Here is a 25,879-nt window from a genome sequence, read left to right as displayed (position 1 = left end):
GAAACATTATATTAAATTAAACAGAATTTAAAGATCATGATCTCTGGTTTATAGGAATTCAGTATTTGTGCTCTTCCGTCATATCAAATAAAAGATAACAGTACTTTAAATTGTTTTACATTCTATGAACGAGGTTTAAAACAACAAATGCATCTTGTTCTTATGACGCCGCAATGCCGAGCACGCTTGTGGGCCCCTGAAATTGCTGGGGGGCCCCTAACTTTGAAAATCTATTTCTCAGCCTGCAGTGGACATTCAACATGTGCGCTGTAATCTCGTCTCGAGTCCTCCATTACAGTGAGGGGCGCTCGAGAGATCTTGCGATATCAGGGCAGGTGCAAGTGTAGGTACAAACGGGTACCAGCAGATGGCAGTAAACCCTAATTTACTGGGATTTAACACGCTCATATCAACTATGTTACACGTGCAGGCTCGGTGAGGCTAGGTTCACTGCAATCTTGATTTTTTTCGAGGAATTTCGAAACAGGGGGAGCCCTCCAAATTTAAACCCCGTGCCCACCGGCGATTTGAGGGGCCTGTGTAGATTCACCTCATTAAACTAATTTCTCTGTGAGTAAGAGTCCGATTGTAATAAAACAGACAGCGTTTTGAAGCTTAAAATATTAACTTCCACTGACGTCGTCTTCTACAGCATGTCAAACGCGTGCGCTTCCTGCTAGATTGCCCCCTAGTGGCAGTTTACCAGTAAAAATCTATAAATTCGACACCGTTCTAATGACCGCAAGGTTCAAAGCGTGGGAGAATAGTAGCGGCTTTAAGTCCAAAAAGTACGGTACATTTTTCATTTGTGTGCTGTACAACTGGTGATGATATTCTACCTCATTCTGTCTAAAATATTAACATTTACATGTGAGAAAATAAGACCAGTTCATTAAGTGCACAAGAGAAGCCAAATATTACATTTTTTGTAGCCCTTATCTGATTAAACTGATGCAGTAATTGACAAGATAAATCAGTTAAATTAATTATTTGATCCGTGCAGTCCAAATTTTTATGAATAAAACTACAAACTCTAGGCCCACAAGTCTCTCTCGGGCCACCAGGCATGGAAGGGCTCTCGGGACTAGGTGAGATTAGGCTTGAAAGACTTTTACAAATAAAGTCTGCAGTGATGTTTGTGAGTAGCGCATCAGTGTGGTTGGGGATGGAGGACAAGGCAGAGCAAAAAAAGATGTCTTGTTTGCCGTAACCTGACCGACCCGGTAAAAAAATAACCGACTGAAAAAAAATATCAGCATTTTGTCAAAATTGTGCCAAATATTATTTTTTTCTCTTATATCTTTCGCCGATTCACCGGCCGTTTAAAAAAAAAAAAAGCGCTGTGTTGAATAATTTTGTATCACTGGAACTTGCTAGAAATATCGCGAAAACAGACGAGAAATGAAATTTGACAAGAATGGAGAACGTCTGATTGACTGTTGAAGCCCGGCCCCTGGCGGTCACTGCAGGTCACTGGCAGAATCAAAAAATGGCGACGTCATAGTGTGTTCAGTGTGCCGGGGAAACAGAGTGAGAATTAAGAATAAGTTGATGGTTTTAGGAGAGACTGATATGTGGCGTGATGTGCTAGTGGACTTGATAGGTGGAAAAGAGGAGATTGATCACTATTCTGTGACACTGAGTGCCAAGTGAGCGTCCGAACGTTCAACGAAGTAGAGTTAATTATCATTAAAATGGGTGGATTTCATATACAAATTTGGATTTTTTTTATGCCTTCAAAGTTTGAAAAAAGAATTTACCTACACTTACAGCAAACATACAATTTATTCAGCCCAAACCGCAAGTTGGTAACAGCAGCAAGAGACGTGCCTTGTATTTTGTGTACCATTTTAAGGGCTGGTTAAAATGTAATTTGTCAATTAAAATGAGCTACTTATGAGATGAAATATACATACATATTTTTGTTGAAAATGTTCTTGGAGAGGACCCCCAGACCTCCCTGCCTTCAAGAGGGCTTCTTGCAAGTCAAGAAGAAATCTATCAAGCAAAATATTCATTTCAAACTTGAACATTTTTAGAAATTCCCCAAATAAATGATAAAATCCTGCATAGTGCATTCCATCTGTGTGGGCCAAGTTCTCTGCTCAATTAGACGTGTCAACTCAAGAAATCATCAACTGCAAATGCTTACATCAAACAATTAAGAGTGCAGAAGACATGTTCAGCTAAAGCCCCTCGGTAACTTGAGCAGACCCAGGAGGAGGGTCACGGGGACAATCACAGGACTGGAGGAGCAAACAGTGATGCCCGGGACATTAGGCAGGGGGTGGGTCAGAGAGAGAAGTACTGCCCCCTCCAGTTAACCATTACTGCAGAAGGAACAAACTTTACAGAAACTTTCCCTATGCATGAGTGCAATGCATTGCAGTAGAGCTTCTCTAGGCTAATTTATATAGTTTAACATGAATAAGCTACATATATAGTTTGATGGTGGGCGCGACATCACCGCTCTTAACGGAGTGTCCTGGAGACTATGAATGTACTTCATCACAATAGCTGAGCTACATTACATACAGATGTTAGCGACACGATACAGGTCGACACATGCATTTTGTGCAAATAGACACAGGTCCTTATTACATCCGTATTTCATTGTAATTAACAAGTACAAATCCGTTTTCAATTCCGCACAGCCGTTGTGAATGAGCCGCCCTGCTCCTCCACCATGAGGGCAACATGGCTGGCGTGCTTCCCCTCCGCCGCTCCAGCTAACGTTAACTAGCTCCAGCGGTGCTTACCTTCGCGCTAGGCCTAAAGAAAAGCGTTCCACCACCGCGTCCACGCAAGGTTAGAGCAACGATCTAGGCGTAGCGTGCAGTGCAAAGACAGCCGGTAGCAGAGGGGACACTTGGCGCCGACTTTGTCCCGAAAGCGTGTCTTGGAGCCGAATTGCACAATGGCAAAGTGGGGCGTCGCTAACAACAAGCGGCAGCAAAGCCAGTTCTGCCCGCCAACATCGACAGCGGACGTGACGTCAGGGAGGAGTGGGAATTGCGCCCGGGCATCATGGGAAATTGAGTCTTCGGCTAAACTCAAAGTTTAAATCTTTCGTTATGGTTTGAAAGGGGATGTATAAATAATCTGATTAATTGTATGTGTTGGGGAAACCATCCCAACAAGCTACACGTTTCCCCCCCTTTGGTTTATTGATTGTTACATAAAGATAAAGGTTACACAGATAGAGGGGAAATACAAATTGTTAAAAGGTTACCGTTTGGCTCCAAAATACATTGTTAAATACCGTTACTGGCCAAACAACAGCCATGGATGGAGAAGTTGGTGAATATTGTAATTAAATCCCGAGGGATAGAGGTGTATAGTGTCTAATAAATTATCTGGAGATTGAATTTGATAGCTGTAGATGCCAGGATACGACACTTTCGGCCACTGTGTGTGGTCATTTTGCCCAAATGATTCTGGTAAGCTAGACAGACATCTCTTGACCCCTATTTATCACAGTTTTTTCTTATAACGATCCCAATCAGATATCTAATAGAATTAATATATTTACCATTTCTCCGTACATGGCAGCTGGGTCGCCAGAATTAATATTTGGTTTATTTTGTAGCAAAATTATAACATCTGTTAAAGGCGTAATGGACAATTTTTTGGCCCAAATCTGAGTCTCATTTCCTCGTGGCGTGGACTGCCAATTAGTCCTGCCACGTATCAATTATAGGATGCACCTACTGCTCACCTGCAGCCTCGTTCTGGCTCGTCCCCAGGAGAGCAGCACGTTTCCCTGTGTCTAAGCGCATGGATCTATCATAATATAGTTTCCTCAGTGTACAGGACAAAATTAAGACACAGAAAGACAGTTCGAGCTGACTCAGAAGAGACGGAAATCTACGGAGACGAGAGATGTGATCCGTCGCGCATATAAACAAACGCACGTGTGACTGCGAGCCTTTTCTCTGCTTCCGCACGGGAGGAGTGCATATGTGCACTTCCGCTTGAGTTCTCAAATCGGCGAAAAATCGTCCATTACGCATTTAACTGGGTTTTCGCCCAAAAAGGGGCATGGCCGTAGCGCTAGCCCAAAAGTATCCATATGACTGGCGTTGGGTTTAAGGAAAGGGGATGGTGGAACAGTTATCCCTTTTCTAAATTCATGTAAACATTGTTTAGTCTACTCTATTTCATTGTTGTCCATTGAGACAACTTTTGTTGTGATTTTAGGCATTATAATTATAAACTTAATTTAATTTAACTAAATTTATTGTTAAGATAGTTATTTATATTTTTGTTTACTTCTCAAGCCAACTAATAATAATTCAAAGGAATTCCTATAAGGAATAATATAATAATTGTGCCATTTTATACATTTAAGGCACTTTTTAAGGATTACCTGCAGAGCAGCAGCGTATGGTGACTTTTACGGTAGCGTACGGTGACTTTTGGTGCTCAATATTAAGTGGATAAGACAAAAGTGAAAAAAAAATGAAATCTAATACGCAAAGTGGGGCTTTGAACCACAGCATCCCGCGGGAAAGGTAAAGGCCTTTCCTTTGACTGCCTTTATCTCTAACTAACGTCTAATCATTAGAAACGTGAACAGAGCCTTAAATACAAACAAAGACTTGTGTCTAAAAGATAGATTTTAAATTTGTGTGTTGAAACTTGGCCCTGCTGTTGCTTCACTTCTCCACCAAACATGCTCAGTTAGGGCAAAACCTGCAAACATCCAAGATTCCTACAAAAGTGTGGTCCTCAGAGCACATGTGCAGGCCTATAAAAGAAGCTGCTCTCCGCTCTGGTTCTAAAAGCTCATGTTGGACTAGAGAAAAGAGCATGAATGGGCCTGAACACGGCCACAGATTGTGCAGCTGCGGCAAAAGCAGAACCTAGCTTCCCGCGCAGTATTGCCCAGCCGCCTGTAGCGGCCACTGAAAAACACTGACTTCAGCCAAGCTTCTACAACAGAAAAGAGGGGAAAACAGGCTAATTTGTGTATATTTTAGAACAATTTATATGTAGTTGTGACACACGGTCATTTAAGATATATTGGTCAATCACTGATTGCCTTGATTGCCCTGACCGCACACCACAGAGACAGTGCCCATGCTTTGCATAATTTTTTTCCATATTGTAATATTTATCTTTAATTTACATTTTATTTTGATATTCTGTACGTGGTTGTGAACACAGGGTACCCATGAAAAAGAGACCTGCTCTCAATGAGGTCTTCCCCTGTATATATAAAAAAAAAATAAAAAATATCCACAGAATGATCATAAACCACACTTCCCCATTGAGATTCTGTAAAAACAATACTTACATTTAAACACTATGGAGCTCAACAGTCCATCCCGAAGCCTGTTCTTGGTTAGGAAAGTAGGACATTTTTTCCCCATAGACTTTACCATAAAAATTGTGTATAAACTTTTTGAAAGCTTGATGGGGACTAATGTAGTTAAATAATGGCCAGAAGATAATGTAAAATCTATTTTTGGGAATTTTATGAACTGTACATTTATTACAATTGAGCTCGATGGCCACTCTAAATTATGATTTAATCTGATTATCTCCCAATCTTCCTATGTTTGGGCAAGTTTCTTAAGCTAGGTACACACCGCGGTATCAAATTTGCGAACGACGCGAGAAGTTGGACGCCTGTACATTTGAAGACAGACGCCGCTGACGCACATGCGCAGTGGAGGCGTTTGGCTGTGTTGCTTTTCTCGTGGTGTTAATGGAGTTTAATGGCGGACCATGGCTTTGGGTTATTAACTTTACAAAGTCCAAAAACGGAGGCGATGGGCACCGGGGCTTGTCTGGGACCCGCATATACTTCAGAGGTGAGCAAAGGTTAGTCAATATCATTATTTGCTCCAAGAGCTGCGTCTAAAGATTTTATTTTTATCGTGGAGGGGTTTGTTTTGGGTCGTCTTCTGGGTCGTGCGTAGCACGTCACTGGAGCGTCATCTCTGATTGGCTGCTGCGCCGCGTCCAACGCAGAAAGTTGGACAAAGCTGAACATCTCAGCATTGAGAGCGTCCGACGCCAAAACGCCCCCGACACGCCGTTATCAACGCCAAAAACGCAGGAATCGCGCTGCAAAAACGCAGAAATTGCACTGCGGAAAACGCATTCGACGCGCATTTACATAGACTTTGAATGTAAACTGGACGCTTTGGACACCGCGGTCTGTAACAGGCTTGAGTTGCGGCATGTACAACTTTGGTAGAATCTGCATCAACCATCAACAAGCAAAAAGCACTAGGATTGGCTGCATGCTGCATTCACAAACTATAACTCCGTTCATGTTTGCACAACCATTCAGTAATTCAAAAAAATGACTCAACTAAATACAGTGAACATGTTAAGTAGTAACTTAGCACTACCCACCTCTTATTATTGGCGACAGTCTCTCGATTCTAACTTCCATGTGATCTGATACTTGAAGATGATGAAGCAAATCTTCTTGCTCATTATGAGGTCCTTTCATTTCATCTTCATCAACACAATCTACCCCGACAGTTTTGTTTATCATGACTGGATACATCCCAGAATCTCTGAAACCAGTCTGAGCATTTTCTACTGTGGAACTTTTCTTCCAGGCTTCGAGAAACAAAGAAAAGAAAATTACTTTTGACATAGTCATTCCAAAAGTGTCTCTACTCCACTCCTGAGCAGCTATGGACCAGTTATCTTGTAAACTTCTGAACAAACACTGATGGACTGCGTGGGACTGTTGGCTGGTTTGTGGAGGGCAACTCATTACGTAAACATTGTGTTCATTCAAATAGTTGAGAAGGTCTGCACCGAAAACATGACTGCTTGGACCATTCAGCAATAGAAGATGTGGAAGGTTGTCATCTTTTGGCAAGTGTGACACAAAAACCTTCCCCCACTCGTTGAAGATCTCACCGTTGACTAACCCATCCTCTGATGCCCTTGCAAGGATGTTGTTATTTGATCCATACAACCAAGTATCCTCAAATGTTTTTGCCTTAAAAATAACAATTGTGGGTGCAAATGTTCCAACAGCATTAAACCCTGCAAGAATTGTGGCCTGTTCCGGAATCTCCTCGCAAGATTTCCCAACTTCCTCAGCATTTTCACAAAAGAGCAAGTTGTCGTGTAAGCTTATCTCGTCACAACACCAGATGTGTGAAGGAAGATCTGTGATATCCAATGTAGCGAGCAAGGCTTCATAATTTTGGAGATTAGTAACTTTTGATTCTCTTCCAGGTATTCCAGTGTGTATATCTGGGTTTTGATTTATGAAACCCTTCAACGAGTAGAATCCTGCTTTCTCCTTTGCCTCAGAGAATCCTGGGATGTCATTTGCCTTGGCGTAATGGAAGGGCAATGTCTGGATATCAGTGGGCCTTTGAGAAAATCTTTGGTTGGACAGCGACACTAGTGTGTTTGCAAGGTATTTTTCCGCTTGAGGCGGCAACAACGCTTTCCTTCCAGCAGCATGCTGGAATTGACTGACCACTCCTTTTACCCGCCTCTGTAGAGTTGATCTAGGAACATTCCAAATTTTTGCCAAAAGGCGTAGTGTAGGTTGTTTTCCAGAATCTAGCTCTTGCTGGTACTGATGTATAGCAGCCTCCATTCTGTCGTCACTCCATGTATTTCGTTTAAATATCCTTGCTTTTGGCTGCTCATCTTGACCATGTTCATTATTATTATTATTATTATTATTATTATTATTATTATTATGACTTTCTATCTCCTCAAGCACTTCTGTTGTTTTTGATTCCACCTTTTCTGTTGTTTCTAAGGGGCTACTACTGTTAACATCAGAAAGACCTTCAGACATTTTAAGGCACATGTTTGGATTCCGTTTCATGAAACCCTTAAACCAGGAGAATCCTGCTTTCTCTTTAGTATCAGAGAATCCTGGGATTCCATTTGCCTTGGCGTACTGGAAGGCCATAGTTCGGACAGCTGTGGGTGTTAAAGGAACTCCTTGTTCAGACAGTGATATCAGTGTGCTCGCAATGTCTTTTTCAGCTTCAGGAGGCAGTAAGGCCTTCCTCCCAGCAGCATGACAGAAAACCAGGGCTCCACTTTTCAATCGCCTTTGTAGAGTTGATCTAGGAACTTTCCAAGTTGTTGCCAACCTGCGCACTTTTGTTTGAATTCCAGACTCTAACTCTAGCTGGTACTGATTTATTGCAGCTTCCATCCCCTCTTCACTCCATGTATTGAATTGTTTCCTTTTCTTTGCTTTAGGTTGCTCATCCTGATCATGTCCATTTTTACTTTCCAACTCCTTAGTGTCACCTGTTAGTTTTTGTTCCATCATTTTTGTTGTTTCTAATGGGCAATTACTGTTAACATCAGAAAGTTCCTCAGACATTCCAAGGCACACGTTTGGATTCCGTTTTATGAAATCCCTCAACCAGTGCAATCCTGCTGTCTCTTCAGAGAATCCTGGAATGCCATTTTCCTTGGCATACTGAAAGGCTAGAATCTGGACATCAGTGGGCGTTAGAGGCAATCCTTGTTCGGTCATTAATATCAGTGTGTTCACAAGGTCTTTCTCAGCTTCCGGAGGCAGTAACTCCTTTCTAGCGGCTTGTCGGAATCCAATAAACCTTCCTTTTAAGCGTTTTTGCACAGTTGTTCTGGGGAATTTCAAAGTTTTTGGCAAAAGGTGTACTTTTGCTTTTTTCACAGACTCTTGTTCTAGCCAATACTTGTTTGCGCCACCTTCCATTTCCTCCTCACACCATGTATCCCTTTGTTGACCCTTTGTTGTCCTTGCTTTTGGTTGCTCTTCCTGACTCTGCCCACTTTCACTTTCTACCATGTCCTGCACCTCTAATGTTTTTTGTTCTAGCATTGCTGTTGTTCCCAGGCTGTTGCTGTTCCTGTTAAAGTTGGACATCTTGGAGCCAAGACTTGGATTTCGTTTCATAAAACCCTTAAACCAGTAGAATCCTGCCATCTCTTTATCATCAGAGAATCCTGGGATGCCATTTTCCTTGGCGTACTGGAAGGCCATAGTCCGAACCTCAGTGGGTGTTAGAGAATATCCTTGTTCGGCTAGTGATACCAATGAGTTGGCAAGATCTTTCTCAGCTTCAGGAGGAAAAAAGGACTTTCTACCTGCAGCAGCATGTCGGAATCCACTGACCACTCCTTTCACACGCCTTTGCAGAGTTGATTTGGGGACATTCCAATACCTTGCCAACAGGCATACACTTGGTTCTTTTCCAGACTCTAGCTCTAGCTCGTACTGGTTTATGGCAGCCTCCATTTTCTCTTCACTCCATTTGTTGAATTGTTTCTTTGCTGTTGCTCGCTCTTCAAGAACTTGTTCATTTTGACTTTTGTTTTCCTCATGTACCTCTGCTGTTTTTTGAGGTTTGTTGTTATCTTTTTCAGATTCAGGAGGCAGTAAATCCTTCCTCCTAACAGCAAGTCGGAAACCACTAACCACCTCTTTCACCCGCCTTTGCAAAGTCGATCTGGGCACATTCCAAGATTTAGCCAAAGGTCGTAGTTTTGGTTGTATTCCAGAAACTAACTCTTGCTGGTACTGGTTTATAGCAGCCTCCATTTTCTCCTCACTCCATGAGTTACTTTGTTTCCTCTTTCTTGCTCTTAGCAGTTCTCCCTGACTCTGTCCAGTTTCACTTTCTATTCCCTCATGTACTTCTAATGTTTTTTCTGTTATTTCTTTGTTGTTGTTTTCAGCTTCAGGATAAAGAAAGTTCTTCCTCCCAGCAGGATTGTGGAAATCACTGACGACTCCTTTCACCCGCCTTTGAAGAGTTGTTCTGGGGACATTCCAAGTTTTTGCTATAGGACGTATTTTAGGTTGTTTTCCAGAATCTAGCTCTTTCTGATACTGGTATAGAGCAGCCTCCATATTCTCCTCCCTCCATGTATTCAATTGGTTCCTCTTCCATACTTTTGGATTATCTTCCTTTTCACTTGAAATTTTAATCTGGTTAGCCACCCCTGTTTTTATTTCATCTGCCATTTCAGTGGTTTCTAATGGACAGTTACTGTTAACATTTAAAAGACCTTTTGATATCTTAGAGCTCAGGTTTGGATTTCGGTTTAAGAAACCCTTAAACCAGCAGAAACCTGCCTTCTCCTTTTCTTCAGAGAATCCAGGGATGCCATTTGCTTTGGCATAGTTGAAGGCTACAGCCCTGATATTGGAAGGTTTTAGAGGAACTCCTTGTTCAGACAGTGATATCAAGGTGTTGGCAAGGTCTTTTTCAGCTTCAGGAGGTAGTAAGGCCTTTCTCCCAGCAGCATGTCGGGATCCATGGACTAGTCCTTTCACCCGCCTTTGCAGAGTTGATCTGGGGACATTCCAAGTTTTGGCCAACAAGCGAAGTTTTGGGTGTTTTCCAGACTCCTCCTCTTGCCGGTACTGGTTTATGGCAGCCTCCATCCCTGCTTCACTCCATTTGTTGAATTGTTTCCTCCTCCTTTCTTTTGGCTGCTCTACTCGATTCTGTTCATTTTGCCTTTCTATCTCCTCCGTCGTCTCTATTATTTTAGCTGCTTCTAACATTTCAGCCACCTCTGTCATTTTCTGTTCAGCCATTTCTCAAAAAGATCCTGGTTGCTCTTCAGTAACGCTGGTGTCCCTCCTTCTTTATTCTCCCATTTCTTCTTTGTCCTGACATTTGCAGCCGTCAAGGAGCACTCGGAATGAGCCTAAAAGACTGTCCCACTATTGAGCTGAAAATAGGTGACCCATTTTTGCCAAAATGGTGAGGAAAGTCAGACACTGAAAAAGAAGAAAAATAGAGCAGATTAGCAAGAGCAATAATGACCACTTACACTACAATAGGAGTGTTTTTGGTGGCGTTAATAAAAATAAAAAGGTAAAAATGAAATACCATTTTCCCTTACCAAAAAAAAAGAAAGAAATGGAATTCACTTTTGAGCACTTAATTAGATTATGCTTAATTGTTTCACTGTCTTTGTAGTATAAACTAGGGATGAAGATACTGGAACATTGAATATATCAGCTATTGATTCCAGATCTCCCAATACTGATCTGATTCCCAAATCAGCCATGAATTGGGGACAGAAACACATTTTTACCAACTTGAATTGTCATACCATTTAAAGCTTACTTCCATAATGCATTTGTTGCATACATTTTACAATCCACATATGTAGATTAGCTAGCTCTGCAAAAGACAGCAAGTAACGCTAGCCCAAAACAGCCACCACCAACAATTTCAGACTTAATATCAGTGAACTTTACATTCATTTTTGGTTGTCATTAAATAAATAAAACTCATACAGATAGCAACAGCAAATGTCACAATCCAATTTGGAACCCTGCCCAGATACTCTTTTGAAGCCGCAGAAGTTGCTATTGTAACCATACTTGTGACTAGGGCTGCAACTGACTATTATTTTGCTCATCGATAAATCAATAAGTTTTCCCCCTTTTCCCACGTGATGACCACTTCCATTATAATGGCACGTCCGGTCCAGCGGGAGCTCCGTTGGTTCAAATGGAGAACGAGGTATAAGTATCACTGCTAAAATATGCTATAGATTGATTTGTGTAAAATGTCCAATGTTCATGTGGCCAACAAGTCAACACTGCACCGACTCCCTGGGCCTGAAAACGGCTTTTTAGTCTCTGTAGAACTTATTTCTCTGATGGTCGACAGCCCAACCGGAAGAAGGGGAATAGGAACAAGGTGTTTGAAAGAAATAACCACTTATAATGTAATGGACATCATCATTGTTTGTTAAGGATTGGGTCCACAAACTTGCCCTAATAATTTCCTTTTAGCTTAAATCAATCATGCCTTTGTTTTGAATAATGACACATTTTTGCAGTGATAGTATTTTTTGCTTTATGTGGAAAGTACCAGTAATTACAGAGATAAGAACCATAAATCTACAATCTGACGGATAAACAGCAAGTTCTGTCTGAGATTTCTGATCTGTCCTCCTGCTCCATGTAGGTCCAGGTCACATGGACCCAATGTGGGGCTGTTAAGTGATGATGTCATTACTCTCACTGTTGTGTTACTTTTAATGGTGGTTGGTAGCCGTAGTTGTACGTCTTCAAATTATTCAAAGTGTTTTACACTATACCGTATTAAAATAGGTTTGGTTCACTTGACATAACAACATTCTTGAATGCTTGTTGTTTTCCAAAATAGTCTTTGAAAGTGGTGCCATTTAAAGGACTTTAAACCATGAGATTAATATGACAACTTTGTGGAGCAGATCCCAAACTAATAATGAGAAACAGAAACATATGTTGGAAATTTCTTGCAAAACAGTGGATCTCCCATATTTACTGTACTTGAGCCAACAAACTGAAATTACGACATTATCAAATTCTAGAACATGAACGCAATCTACCATTTTGTCAGATTTTAACCTGCTCTGAGGCTTTGTACAATGTGGCTTTAAAATGCTTGTACAAAAGTGCAATCTGGATTTTCAGTCATAACAAATTAGTTTACCATTATAACTCTAGGCCTAGTTTTAAAGATGTTTTTAATGAAAACAATAAAAAACTGCTGCACCCCCTGACATTCTTTAGCATGTCCCCCGACCATAGACTGTGACCCCCCCCGCGCCCCCCGGCCGGCGCCAGTGCGTGTTTACACAAAGGAGGAACTAGTGAAACTGCGGAGAACAGTCGTCTTACCCGGAGATCGTCACGTTATCCCGGCTGACATCCTAAGGAAAACGTAGCGAAGCAGAAGGGCTGGACGTAAAATCCGAGAGAAGAGAGGAGGAAATAGAAAGCCGGTTCCCACCGTAGTCATGGGTAACGTGAGGTCCCTTCAAAATAAAATGATGGAAATAGCGAGCCTCATGCGGTCCCAGAGGATTTATAGGGAGAGCAGCGTCTTGATTTTCACAGAGACCTGGTTAACAGCAAAAATGCCAGACTCTATTGTAGGTTTGGACAATTTTCATCTGCTGCGGGCGGACAGAACGAGAGAATGCGGAAAGAAAAGAGGTGGAGGTCTGGCTGTGTGTGTGAACACGAGCTGGTGCAAACCCAAACACTGCACAGTGAGGGAGCAGCTATGTAACAGGGATATTGAACTATTGGCTATTGGCATGAGGCCATATTTTCTGCCCCGGGAGTTCTCACATGTGGTTTTGATCGCAGTCTATGTGGCCCCGTCTGCCAATGCTGAATATGCTTGTGAAGCACTGCTCTCCTGCACTTGTAGGCAGGGCCGGCCCAAGACTTCAGGGGGCCCTAAGCGAAAACATTTTTGGGGGCCCCTCACCACATCATCAGAATCAGTTTTATTGCCATTGTCAGTAAACAATTCACATATGGGAACTTTCTTCAACGCAAACAAAGCGCACCAAAACTCCAGGGCATCCGTTTGCCAGTTAGTTTATTCTCAACACCTCACAAGCTCAAATATTGATAACTTAAATCCCACAATGCAACTTGGTATTCCACTGACATCACCTCTACTCCCTGTACAAATAACACACATCCCAGATACGTTTTGGGGCGTATTTGTGGGCGTTAAGGGTCGACAGCCACATTAGCACATTAGTTTAAATTAATGAACAAGGGGGGGGGGTCTGGGGACTCTCCCCCAGAAGAAAATGACTAAAGCCAGTTATTAATACATTATGGTACTTAATTACTCAATACAATATTGGCAATGAAAAATAATTATGGTCAAATTGATTCATTTTAACTGAAAATGTAAAAGTAATAGTTATCCTTACTAATTTATCTTTTACAGCTCCCAACTGTTACTTCTTGCCAAAGTGACAAAACAAGTTATATTAAATTAAACAAATGCCATAAGCATTGCTTGATTAACAATTAACACTGATAAAACAGTGCAAACATGTTATTCCGGTTATTCCCAGAGAATGAACAGAACTAGAAGTGAAGGTCCAAACCTAGCTATAGTGAAGAGACTGCGTTTCTGCAGCTTTGCCACTTTTGTATAAAAATATATAGTATTATTCTATAACAGACGTAATCATAATATGTCTGGTTATTTTTCACTATCAATTTATTATAATTTATAACAAATAGTCTAATGATGCTTTTTAAATAAATTGAAATGTTTTATTGCTCTATTAAAAGTTAATTACAATATAAATGTTTGTTCTGATCAGAACATCACACACTGGACTCCTGCATGAAACAATGCTGCGATGTGATTGGCTGATGGACCTTACATGCATAAACCTTTACGTTCCTCTTATTCCACTTTAAGAAGTCAAAGTAAAACAGACATCACGAGTTACGATTGATCTCACACAGGGCCGGCCCAGCCTATAAGCGAACTAAGCAGCCGCGTAGGGCCCCGAGGCGTTAATAGGGCCCCCAATCTGGCAACCCGTCTTATGCGAAGTGCAAGCGCAGCGTGCGCCACTAGTGTCGTAGCGCTGCTGGCGCGGCAGCGCACACAGCGGTAACATATAACGCACAAACCGCATTTATTTGTAATGACAATCTGGCAACCAAGGCACCAAACCTGCGCTGATTGGGCACGAGCAGAACGAGAGCAAAACATAAACACAACAGAACGTGGTCCTCATGTCCAGAGGAATATATCTCCTGGTGCCGAAAAACGAAAGAAGAAACTTCTTGACGATGTAAAGAAACTGCAAACTCAACAACACTCTCCAGGTATTGAACTTCTCTTACAAAGAGACGGTTAATGCTGCTGTTTGAAACAACACGAGTCTGTCACGTTAGTTCGCTCGGGCTGGAGGCGATGAGAGCTCTGCCCCGCGCATAATAATGTGTGAATGAAAGATAATAAGCTTCACATTTACACCAGCCCGGTAGTGTCAGCTGCAGGTGAGGCCGGTGAGGGGCGTCTATGCCCCGGGTCACTAAGAGGCGGAGATCCGGTCCGGACGAGCGCCGTCTCGTCCAGAACCTGACGTGAAACTTTGGAGTGAACAGTGTGCGGCCCCTGTCCCGGGCCCCTGTCCCGGGCACCTGTCCCGGGCCCCTGTGCAGCCTCAGTCAGAGATGAGCGGTTTGAGTTTGCGTCCCTCTCTCTCACATCACCATGTGTGAGATCAATCGTAACTCGTGATGTCTGTTTTACTTTGACTTCTTAAAGTGGAATAAGAGGAACGTAAAGGTTTATGCATGTAAGGTCCATCAGCCAATCACATCGCAGCATTGTTTCACACAGAGTCCAGTGTGTGATGAACAAACATTTATATTGTAATTCACTTTTAATAGAGCAATAAAACATTTCAATTTATTTAAAAAGCATCATTAGACTATTTGTTATAAATTATAATAAATTGATAGTGAAAAATAACCAGACATATTATGATTACGTCTGTTATAGAATAATATTATATATTTTCATACAAAAGTGGCAAAGCTCCAGAAACACAGTCTCTTCACAATAGCTAGGTTTGGACCTTCACTTCTCGTTCTGTTCATTCTCTGGGAATAACATGTTTGCACTGTTTTATCAGTGTTAATTGTTAATCAAGCAATGCTTATGCCATTTGTTTAATTTAATATAACTTGTTTTGTCACTTTGGCAAGAAGGAACAGTTGGGAGCAGTAAAAGATAAATTAGTAAGGATAACTATTAGTTTTACATTTTCAGTTAAAATGAATCAATTTGACCATAATTATTTTTCATAGCCAATATTGTATTGAGTAATTAAGTACACTAATGTATTAATAACTGGCTTTAGTCACTTTCTCCTGGCACAGTTTCATCACATCATCATTTTATAGCATTACAACCTCAACATTTTACTCTTACTTTAGCCGGCTGGACCACATTAAAATGCACTAGAAGACCCAAAAAAGGTCTGAAAATTTCTGGGGGAGGGCCCCCAGACCCCCCCTGTTCATTAATTTAAACTAATGTGCTAATGTGGCTGTCGACCCTTAACGCCCACAAATACGCCCAAAAACATATCTGGGACGTGTGTTATTTGTACAGGGAGTAGAGGTGATGTCAGCGGAATACCAAGTTGCATTGTGGGATTTAAGTTATCAATATTTGAGCTTGTGAGGTGTTGAGAATAAACTAACTGGCAAACAAATGCCCTGGAGTTTTGTTGCGCTTTGTTAGCGTTGAAGAAAGTTCCCATATGTGAATTGTTTACTGACAATGGCAATAAAACTGATTCTGATGACGTGGTGAGGGGCCCCCAAAAATGTTTTTGCTTAGGGCCCCCTGAAGGCTTGGGCCGGCCCTGATCTCACACATGGTGATGTGAGAGAGGGGGACGCAAACTCAAACCCGCTCATCTCTGACTGAGGCTGCACAGGGGCCCTGCTCAGGGGCCCGGGACAGGGGCCGCACACTGTTCACTCCAAAGTTTCACGTCAGAGGTTCTGGACGAGACGGCGCTCGTCCGGACCGGATCTCCGCCTCTTAGTGACCCGGGGCATAGAGGCCCCTCACCGGCCTCACCTGCAGCTGACACTCCCGGGCTGGTGTAAATGTGAAGCTTATTATCTTTCATTCACACATATTATGCGCGGGGCAGAGCTCTCCTCGCCTCCAGCCTGAGCGAACTAACGTGACAGACTCGTGTTGTTTCAAACAGCAGCATTAACCGTCTCTTTGTAAGAGAAGTTCAATACCTGGAGAGTGTTGTTGAGTTTGCAGTTTCTTTACATTGTCAAGAAGTTTCTTCTTTCGTTTTTCGGCATCGGGAGATATATTCCTCTGGACATGAGGACCACGTTCTGTTGTTTATGTTTTGCTCTCGAGCTCCTCGCGCACAATGAAGTTGCCCAATCAGCGCAGGTTTGGTGTCTTGGTTGCCAGATTGTCATTACAAATAAATGCGGTTTGTGCGTTATATGTTACCGCTGTGTGCGCTGCCGCGCCAGCAGAGCTACTACACTAGTGGCGCACGCTGCGCTTGCACTTTGCATAAAACGGGTTGATTGGGGGCCCTATTAAAGCCTCGGGGCCCTACGCGGCTGCTTAGTTCGCTTATAGGCTGGGCCGGCCCTGCTTGTAGGCTGCAAACACAGCACCCACAGGCTCTCTTCCTCGTCTCTGGTGACTTTAACCACGCTTCTCCCTCTTCTGTTCTACCAACATACACCCAGTATGTTACCTGCCCCACCAGAAACAATAGAACATTGGACTTGTTTTTTGCCAACACCAAGGAGGCTTATTCTTCTTCCCCCCTCCCTCCCCTGGGCAGCTCGGACCACAACCTTGTACATCTGAGGCCTGTGTATGAATCCATCGTGCGCAGGCAGCCTGTGGTGTCCCGTGAGGTGAGGATGTGGTCTGCTGAGAGCGAGGAGGCTCTGAGGGACTGCTTCAGCACCACTGTCTGGACTGAGCTTTATGACCCACATGGGGAGGACATCAACACCATCACAGAGTGCATCACGGACTACATCAACTTCTGTTATGAGAACATTGTTCCCTCCCGGACGGTGCGGTGTTTTCCAAACAACAAGCCATGGATTAACCGTGAACTGAAGGCTCTGCTGAAGGAGAAGAAGAGAGCCTTCAGGTCAGGGAACAAGGAGGAGCTGAGGACTGTGCAGAAGGAGCTGAGGAGGAAGATCAGGCAGGCTGAGGCCGGCTACAAGAGGAGGATGGATCTACAGTGGGTGAATGATTTAAATCAGGGGTGTCAAACATCCGGGCCGCCAGACGTTTTAATCCGGCCCGCCAAACATTTTGAATTCATATTTCATTTAAAATATTTTTTAAATTAAATATGTTCATAGAACCGTAGTTACATCCGTAACCGTTTTTAATCGCTAAAACTACACGTCCCACAATGCCGCTGGTGGCCGCCCCTCCCCGCGCGGCTCTTCACTGCCATGTGTACTGCCGAGGGAGAAGTGCAGAGGGAAGTAAGACGCGCGTTTGTGCACTTTACACCACTTATGCACCTCAGAGCAGAGGTCTGAGCGAGGACAGACGTGTGGTTTAGGAAACATGTGGAAGAAAGAAAGGAGAAGGTTTTGTGGATGTTAGAGCTGTGCTAAAAGTGGAGCTAACAAGAAAACTAACTTCTGTGATGATGCTCTGAGAGGAAAACACCTGGACAGATCAGGAGCCACAGTTAAAAACACAGGTCAGAATGTAATAAAATATGAACATGAGGACATGTGTCCACACTAATGTGACTGAACACAAACACAATGCACTCATTTGAGTCACTACATGAATCATTTTGTCACTGAGATCAGCTTAAACTAGGAAAATAGTGAGCTCATATTGAGTTTGAGCAGAAACATGTCTGTGATATGAACATTTCACATGATAAATCACATCAAAAGTGCATGTTCCTGTTGCTGCTGCTGCATGAATATGGACTCAGTCTTTCACCTGCTGCACATTTGTGCAACAGTCTCCACAACTATTACTAGGCTGTAAAAAAGCTATTTATTTCTTATATTTTTTATTGTTTTATTTTGTACATAATATTTGGCCCACAATTTGACAAAAGAGTTTGGTTTGATGGAACACTGTGGCTTATGCACTTATTCTATATTTTCAAGGCCAGAGGAGTAACTTAACCTCCTTAAACGCTCCACGTGTGTTTGTGTTTAATGGTGTGTCAGTTCAAGTGTAAAGAGAAGTAAAGAGAAGTAAAGAGAACTACAGAGAACTATAGATGACTACAGATGACTACAGATGACTACAGATGACTACAGATGACTACAGATGACTACAGATGACTACAGATGACTACAGATGACTACAGATAACTACAGATAACTACAGATAACTACAGATAACTACAGATGACTACAGATGACTACAGATAACTACACAGAACTACACAGAACTACACAGACGTGGAAATGTTACTTAGTACATTTAAAAGGTTTTTTTTAGATCTTGAGAAGTTTATTTTGTTAAGTCAAATACAATATTTTTCAGTTCCAAATACCTATTTAACAATATTTAACAATGGATTAAATGTTTATCTCTGTAGATCAACTCTGAAATTGTAATGCTCATAAACTGAAGCACAGTGTTGGTGAAATGACACTTGTTTTTCTTAATACATTTCAGTTTATGAGAACAAACGTGTTTGTAATTTATTTTAAATATTATATTTTTTATTGTTTTATGTTTTACGTTATGTTCGGCCAGCGACCCAGCCTGAGTGTCGAAATTCGGCCCGCGGCCCAAAATGAGTTTGACACCCCCGATTTAAATGCTCACTTCTTGAGATTTGATAGGTCACCCGCCCCTCCCCCTGCACAGCTGCATGCTCCCTCTTCCACAGCTGGGTGTTCAACTCAACCACAAACTGGACTGGACTCACAACACAGACACACTGTACAGGAAGAGCCAGAGTCGGCTCTACCTCCTGAGGAGACTCAGGTCTTTTGGAGTGACAGGGCCACTCCTGAAGACCTTCTACGACTCTGTGGTGGCATCAGCCCTCCTGTACGGTGTGGCCTGCTGGAGCAGCAGCATCACAGAGAGGGAGAGGGAGAGGAAGAGGCTGGACAGAGTCATCAAGAAGTCCAGCTCCGTCCTGGGCTGCGCTCTGGACTCGGTGCAGGAGGTGGGGGACAGAAGAGTCCTGGCTAGATTCATATCTATGCTTGACCATGAGTGTCGCCCCCTACAGGACACTCTCTCCGCTCTGGAGAGCAGCTTCAGTGACAGACTGATCCACCCTCGCTGTGTGAAGGAAAGGTTTCGCAGGTCTTTCCTTCCTGCTGCTGTCAGACTTTATAACAAACACTGTTAGTCCTGAACACTCGCAATACTGACCTAACCATGTGCAATTCTGTCATATGTGCAATTACTGTCGTGATTCATGTGCAATTACTGTGCAATTCATGTGCAATCCATGTGCCGTCGTGACACATATTCATGTGCAATTACTGTCATGATCACATGCAATGGTATTTATTTTTATCTTTATTATTTTCCCCCTCCATCCCTTGTTGGGAAATGGGAGGTTTTGTCTATGGGAGTTTTTGTTTATAAGAGATCTTCTACTGAGAGTGTTTTTCAAACTTCCTATAAGTGATCTGTTCTTCTGTATCTACCTCTGTATCTACCTGCGTTGCACCAATGAAATTTCCCCATGTGGGACAATAAAGGAATATCTTATCTATGTCTTCAATTCATCAAGAGCGTTATTTATACCGTTTCTAATTATGACTTAGTTTGGTGGGTCAGTCAACATGCAGTTTGTAAAGAAAAATTGAACGATAAAAGTTGAAAAACAACAACAACAACAACACCACAGTCTGACAGTTTAAACACTCATTTTACAAAACATAACAATAATAACTACTGTGTAATATCAATGGATATATAGTATAAATTCAAATAATTACTCAAAAGGATCATTTTGGGGTTTTAGAAAATAGATTAAACATGTCTTATACCTTCACGATATTCTAAAATTGTTCAGAAAGAGTCACATTTTGTCTCGTTTATGGGATTTTTGTCAAATCAATACAATATCTGTATTTTGAAACTTCTGACTTCTCTCCTAATTTGGCCTTTGTTTACAGTATGGTTGCTAGATAACAGTTATGGAATTACTTCAACTTCTGTCACATCTGCCGCTTCCAACCAGGAAGGAACATTATAAACGTCACGAAACTGGTCAAAATAGACACCATGTTTAGTAAATTCTTCAAGATAATCATCTTCACTACGTTTGAGTGAAAAGTGTTGTCTAACCTGTCATTGGCCCTTCAATGTCAGTAAAATCTGAAGTCGTATACACAGTTTTATTCACGCAGAAGTTGTTCTCTTGCAGGCTAATGTCAGTGTCTGCACTCCAGCACCAGAGTGATGTTTGGTAAGCTAGCCCCAGCTAAGCTAATGCTACAGATCGCTCACCTGTTGTGCTAGCACTGTGGCTGCAGAGTGTTTGCATGCTAACAGCGTGTTGTCAGTACCTCCTCAGATGATTCCTCCTCTTTCCCCTCTTCCTCCTCTTCCTGCTCCTCTCTCCCGTGTCTCCAGTGTCTCCGGAGTCTCCTGTCCCCGCTGATGTCTCCACACAGCTCAGCCTCTGCTCCGGGTTCACTGCAGCTTCAACAAAAGCTAAAAACAGACGCTCTGCTCGGCCCTGATGCTGATTGGCTGTCGTGAGTGAGGGTTCCCTATGAGTCGATTACGTCATCCCGCAGTCCTCACAGAAACCTGTACAAGGACGTCATCTAGCGGCGGTTTTATGGTGGTGCACACTTCGTTGTCAGCACTGTGATGAAGACAAAACTGTTCAAAATTCTGAGAATGAAGTGGAACATAATGTGGTTTCAGTGGTGGAACTGAACTGAGATTAACCTCAAAATATCACAACATAAGACAAATCCAGGTAGTTTTGACAAAGTAAAAGCATTCAAAAAAATCAGACCTGGTTTAAACACATTTACTGTTGGATTTTATGGGAAATTTATGAGGAGTTTGTGAAAGAGACGAGAATTGTCCTGATTTCTTAACTTTATTGGGCAAATACTTAAGGAATATTTACTCTGCAATCGTCCCCCCCTTTTTCCATTTTACATACTCCACAAATTGTGCTTTTTATTAAATTGGTATACTATTTGGGGCCAGATTAAAAAAAAAATCCTTGCTGAGAAGCAAACTTACTTACTGCTATTTCTACCCTGAAAATTCAACATTGTGGCCTATATTTTTGTTATAATGTTTTAAATCATCAGTATTTAGATCAGATGTTGGTTAATCTATCATGTTTCGTCGTCTACTTTACTTTGTCTCAGTTGTCTCCATCCTGCAATTTTGAACATTCTGATTTAAAAGGTTCATATATTTGCTATTATGTATTTACTATATATTAACCTCAATGTATTCCCGTTTACTGGAACAATTAACTGCCTGGATATTTTCCTTTTCTAATTGATACAAGCACAGAGCTGCTTTTATTTCCCTCTCTAGTTTATATTATATATTTTATATATATTTAGTATTTTGTTTATTGTAAATTCTTAGTTGGTACATTTTGTTCACTTGACAATGGCATGATTCTGATGGATTTAACCAGCTCTGAGCTGCCTTGGCGTGACCAGCAGGTGGCGCCTGGGGCAAAGCCAGCTCTGCACTTGTTATGTGTTTTTACAATTACTGTCGAAGTGCACTGACCTTTTCAACACTGGCTCTTTTTTATACTCAGCTTTGATTGATTTGGCGCGGAGGATTAATAGAATGAGTTTATGCTTATTTACAGTCAGGCATTCAAGCAATACAGTATACACACATGTGTAACACAGCCCACACACCAATCGACTGCCAATAAACACTTAGATCTGATGAAAGCAGTCATATGAATCTTAGGCAAGATAATCAGTATTTTACATTATTTATCTATTTATTTGTAATTAATTTGCATGTGTATAACATATAACAAAAATATATAGAAGGTTTAAAAAGTAGTTGCAGGAACAGACAAAACGCTCAACAGTGCTTGTATTAAAGCCACTGCATGAATAAACTTGACAAATAATTGTAGCTGGGCCAAGAAAAAATACATAGAGGCATGCTCAATACTCAATTAAATATCAAAGACTTCCTCAATACTTTTTGATTGAAAATTCTGCTGTTGATGCGAAAATTGGTTCCACAATTTACAGCCTCTAAATTGCAGGCAAAAGTGAGCTCTGATGTGACCCCTTTTGGAACAAGCATGGTTTCAATGAGTTTCAGCATTGAAAGTAAGTAAAATGTATCGATATTAATATATATATATATATTGTGGGAGACATTGTATTATTTATGTCTCATAAACAAAATGTTTTTTGTGAAGGGACGGAGGTTTCATGGCCAATAGCAGAAAATTTGAGCGGCTTAAAAGGAGTTGGAATTTGAACAAAACTCTTTTGTACAATCAGTATTTAGTTCAGAGTATATAGGAAGTTCTTCCCCACATCATATTACAGTATTAAGGATATTTAGTGAAGTATTTGGCTTTGTGCCTCCAATGTCACTGCGGAAAATGTCTAAAAAATATCTGCTCCATCAAAAAGCTTATAAACATGCATAAATAGATATCAATTGAGACTGAAAATGTAAAATACATATAGATTTTTATTTTTTACATAGTTGTAATTATACTTTTAAACAGCAGAGAAAAATAATTTCTGATTGCAAATGTTTGTCAAAGTGCAGATGCAGTTACAGTAATACTTTTTGAGAAAAACAAATACATAAATAATGACTAAATGTTCAGATACCTTTGGCAATTACGAAAACGGCAAATGTTTAAATGTGTGATATCCACCAGTGTGAATATGAGAGACTCACATGAGAGATTCATATGAGAGACTCATATGAGAGACTCATATGAGAGACTCATATGAGAGACTCACATGAGAGACTCACATGAGAGACTCACATGAGAGACTCATATGAGAGACTCACATGAGAGACTCACATGAGAGACTCATATGAGAGACTCACATGAGAGACTCACATGAGAGACTCACATGAGAGACTCACATGAGAGACTCACATGAGAGACTCATATGAGAGACTCACATGAGAGACTCACATGAGAGACTCACATGAGAGACTCACATGAGAGACTCATATGAGAGACTCATATGAGACTCATATGAGAGACTCACATGAGAGACTCACATGAGAGACTCACATGAGAGACTCACATGAGAGACTCATATGAGAGACTCACATGAGAGACTCACATGAGAGACTCATATGAGAGACTCACATGAGAGACTCACATGAGAGACTCACATGAGAGACTCACATGAGAGACTCACATGAGAGACTCACATGAGAGACTCACATGAGAGACTCACATGAGAGACTCACATGAGAGACTCACATGAGAGACTCACATGAGAGACTCATATGAGAGACTCACATGAGAGACTCACATGAGAGACTCACATGAGAGACTCACATGAGAGACTCACATGAGAGACTCACATATTTAGATATATATTTCTAATTAAGTTACATGTTCAGAAGTTTATTATTGTTATAGGAATGACGGAATAGAACTTTGGATTTATTTTGTCCTCAAATAGAACATGAGAACACAAGAACACAAGAACACAAGAAACACGAGAACCTGAGAACATGAGAACATGAGAACATGAGAACATGAGAACATCAGTACATGAGAACATCAGTACATGAGAACACAAGAACACAAGAACATGAGAACATGAGAACATGAGAACATGAGAACACAAGAACATGAGAACATGAGAACATCAGTACATGAGAACACAAGAACATGAGAACACAAGAACATGAGAACATCAGTACATGAGAACACAAGAACATGAGAACATGAGAACATCAATACATGAGAACACAAGAACATGAGAACATCAATACATGAGAACACAAGAACATGAGAACATCAATACATGAGAACATCAGTACATGAGAACACAGGAACATGAGAACATGAGAACATGAGAACATCAGTACATGAGAACACAAGAACACAAGAACATGAGAACAAAAGAACACAAGAACATGAGAACATGAGAACATGAGAACATGAGAACATGAGAACACAAGAACATGAGAACATGAGAACATGAGAACATCAGTAAATGAGAACACAAGAACATGAGAACACAAGAACATGAGAACATCAGTACATGAGAACACAAGAACATGAGAACATGAGAACATCAATACATGAGAACACAAGAACATGAGAACATCAATACATGAGAACATCAGTACATGAGAACACAGGAACATGAGAACATGAGAACATGAGAACATCAGTACATGAGAACACAAGAACACAAGAACATGAGAACAAAAGAACACAAGAACACAAGAACACAAGAACATGAGAACAAAAGAACACAAGAACACAAGAACACAAGAACATGAGAACATCAGTACATGAGAACATCAGTACATGAGAACACAAGAACATGAGAACATGAGAACATCAATACATGAGAACACAAGAACATGAGAACATCAATACATGAGAACATCAGTACATGAGAACACAGGAACATGAGAACATGAGAACATGAGAACATCAGTACATGAGAACACAAGAACACAAGAACATGAGAACAAAAGAACACAAGAACACAAGAACACAAGAACATGAGAACATCAGTACATGAGAACATCAGTACATGAGAACACAAGAACACAAGAACACGAGAACATGAGAACATGAGAACATGAGAACATGAGAACATGAGAACATCAGTACATGAGAACATCAGTACATGAGAACATCAGTACATGAGAACACAAGAACATGAGAACATGAGAACATCAGTACATGAGAACATAAGAACACAAGAACATGAGAACATCAGTACATGAGAACATCAGTACATGAGAACATCAGTACATGAGAACACAAGAACATGAGAACATGAGAACATCAGTACATGAGAACACAAGAACATGAGAACATGAGAACATCAGTACATGAGAACATCAGTACATGAGAACACAAGAACATGAGAACACAAGAACATGAGAACATGAGAACATCAGTACATGAGAACATGAGAACATGAGAACATGAGAACATGAGAACATGAGAACATGAGAACATGAGAACATGAGAACATCAGTACATGAGAACATCAGTACATGAGAACATCAGTACATGAGAACACAAGAACATGAGAACATGAGAACATCAGTACATGAGAACACAAGAACATGAGGACACAAGAACATGAGAACATGAGAACATCAGTACATGAGAACACAAGAACATGAGAACATGAGAACATGAGAACATCAGTACATGAGAACATCAGTACATGAGAACACAAGAACATGAGAACATGAGAACACAAGAACATGAGAACATGAGAACATCAGTACATGAGAACATAAGAACACAAGAACATGAGAACATGAGAACATCAGTACATGAGAACATAAGAACACAAGAACATGAGAACATCAGTACATGAGAACATCAGTACATGAGAACACAAGAACAT

General features: G+C 41.2%; 1 protein-coding gene across 4 annotated transcripts in view; it reads right to left on the bottom strand.

Annotated features, from left to right (window-relative positions):
* Positions 1 to 21,001, bottom strand: part of cbx1a (chromobox homolog 1a (HP1 beta homolog Drosophila)) — a 30,824-nt gene extending 9,823 nt beyond the window's left edge. For 2 of the 4 annotated variants that reach the window (XM_072442392.1, XM_072442393.1), the window contains exons 1-2: positions 20,840 to 21,001; positions 6,370 to 10,735 (exon numbers count right to left, since the gene is read on the bottom strand). In XM_072442392.1, coding sequence (XP_072298493.1) covers positions 6,370 to 10,549 — 4,180 coding nt within the window. In that variant the 5' untranslated portion in view covers positions 10,550 to 10,735; positions 20,840 to 21,001. Of the gene's footprint in view, positions 1 to 2,759; positions 3,002 to 6,369; positions 10,736 to 20,839 lie in introns of those variants that run through there. The other 2 variants (XM_072442394.1, XM_072442395.1) reach the window with 2 other exon arrangements.
* Between the last annotated feature and the right edge of the window lie 4,878 nt (positions 21,002 to 25,879).

This window comes from Eucyclogobius newberryi, unplaced genomic scaffold (genome assembly GCF_026437365.1).
Source record: "Eucyclogobius newberryi isolate DKJ021-1_F unplaced genomic scaffold, fEucNew1.0.hap1 SCAF_13, whole genome shotgun sequence".
Lineage (NCBI taxonomy): Eukaryota > Metazoa > Chordata > Actinopteri > Gobiiformes > Gobiidae > Eucyclogobius > Eucyclogobius newberryi.
This window is presented reverse-complemented; position numbering and strand designations above follow the sequence as displayed.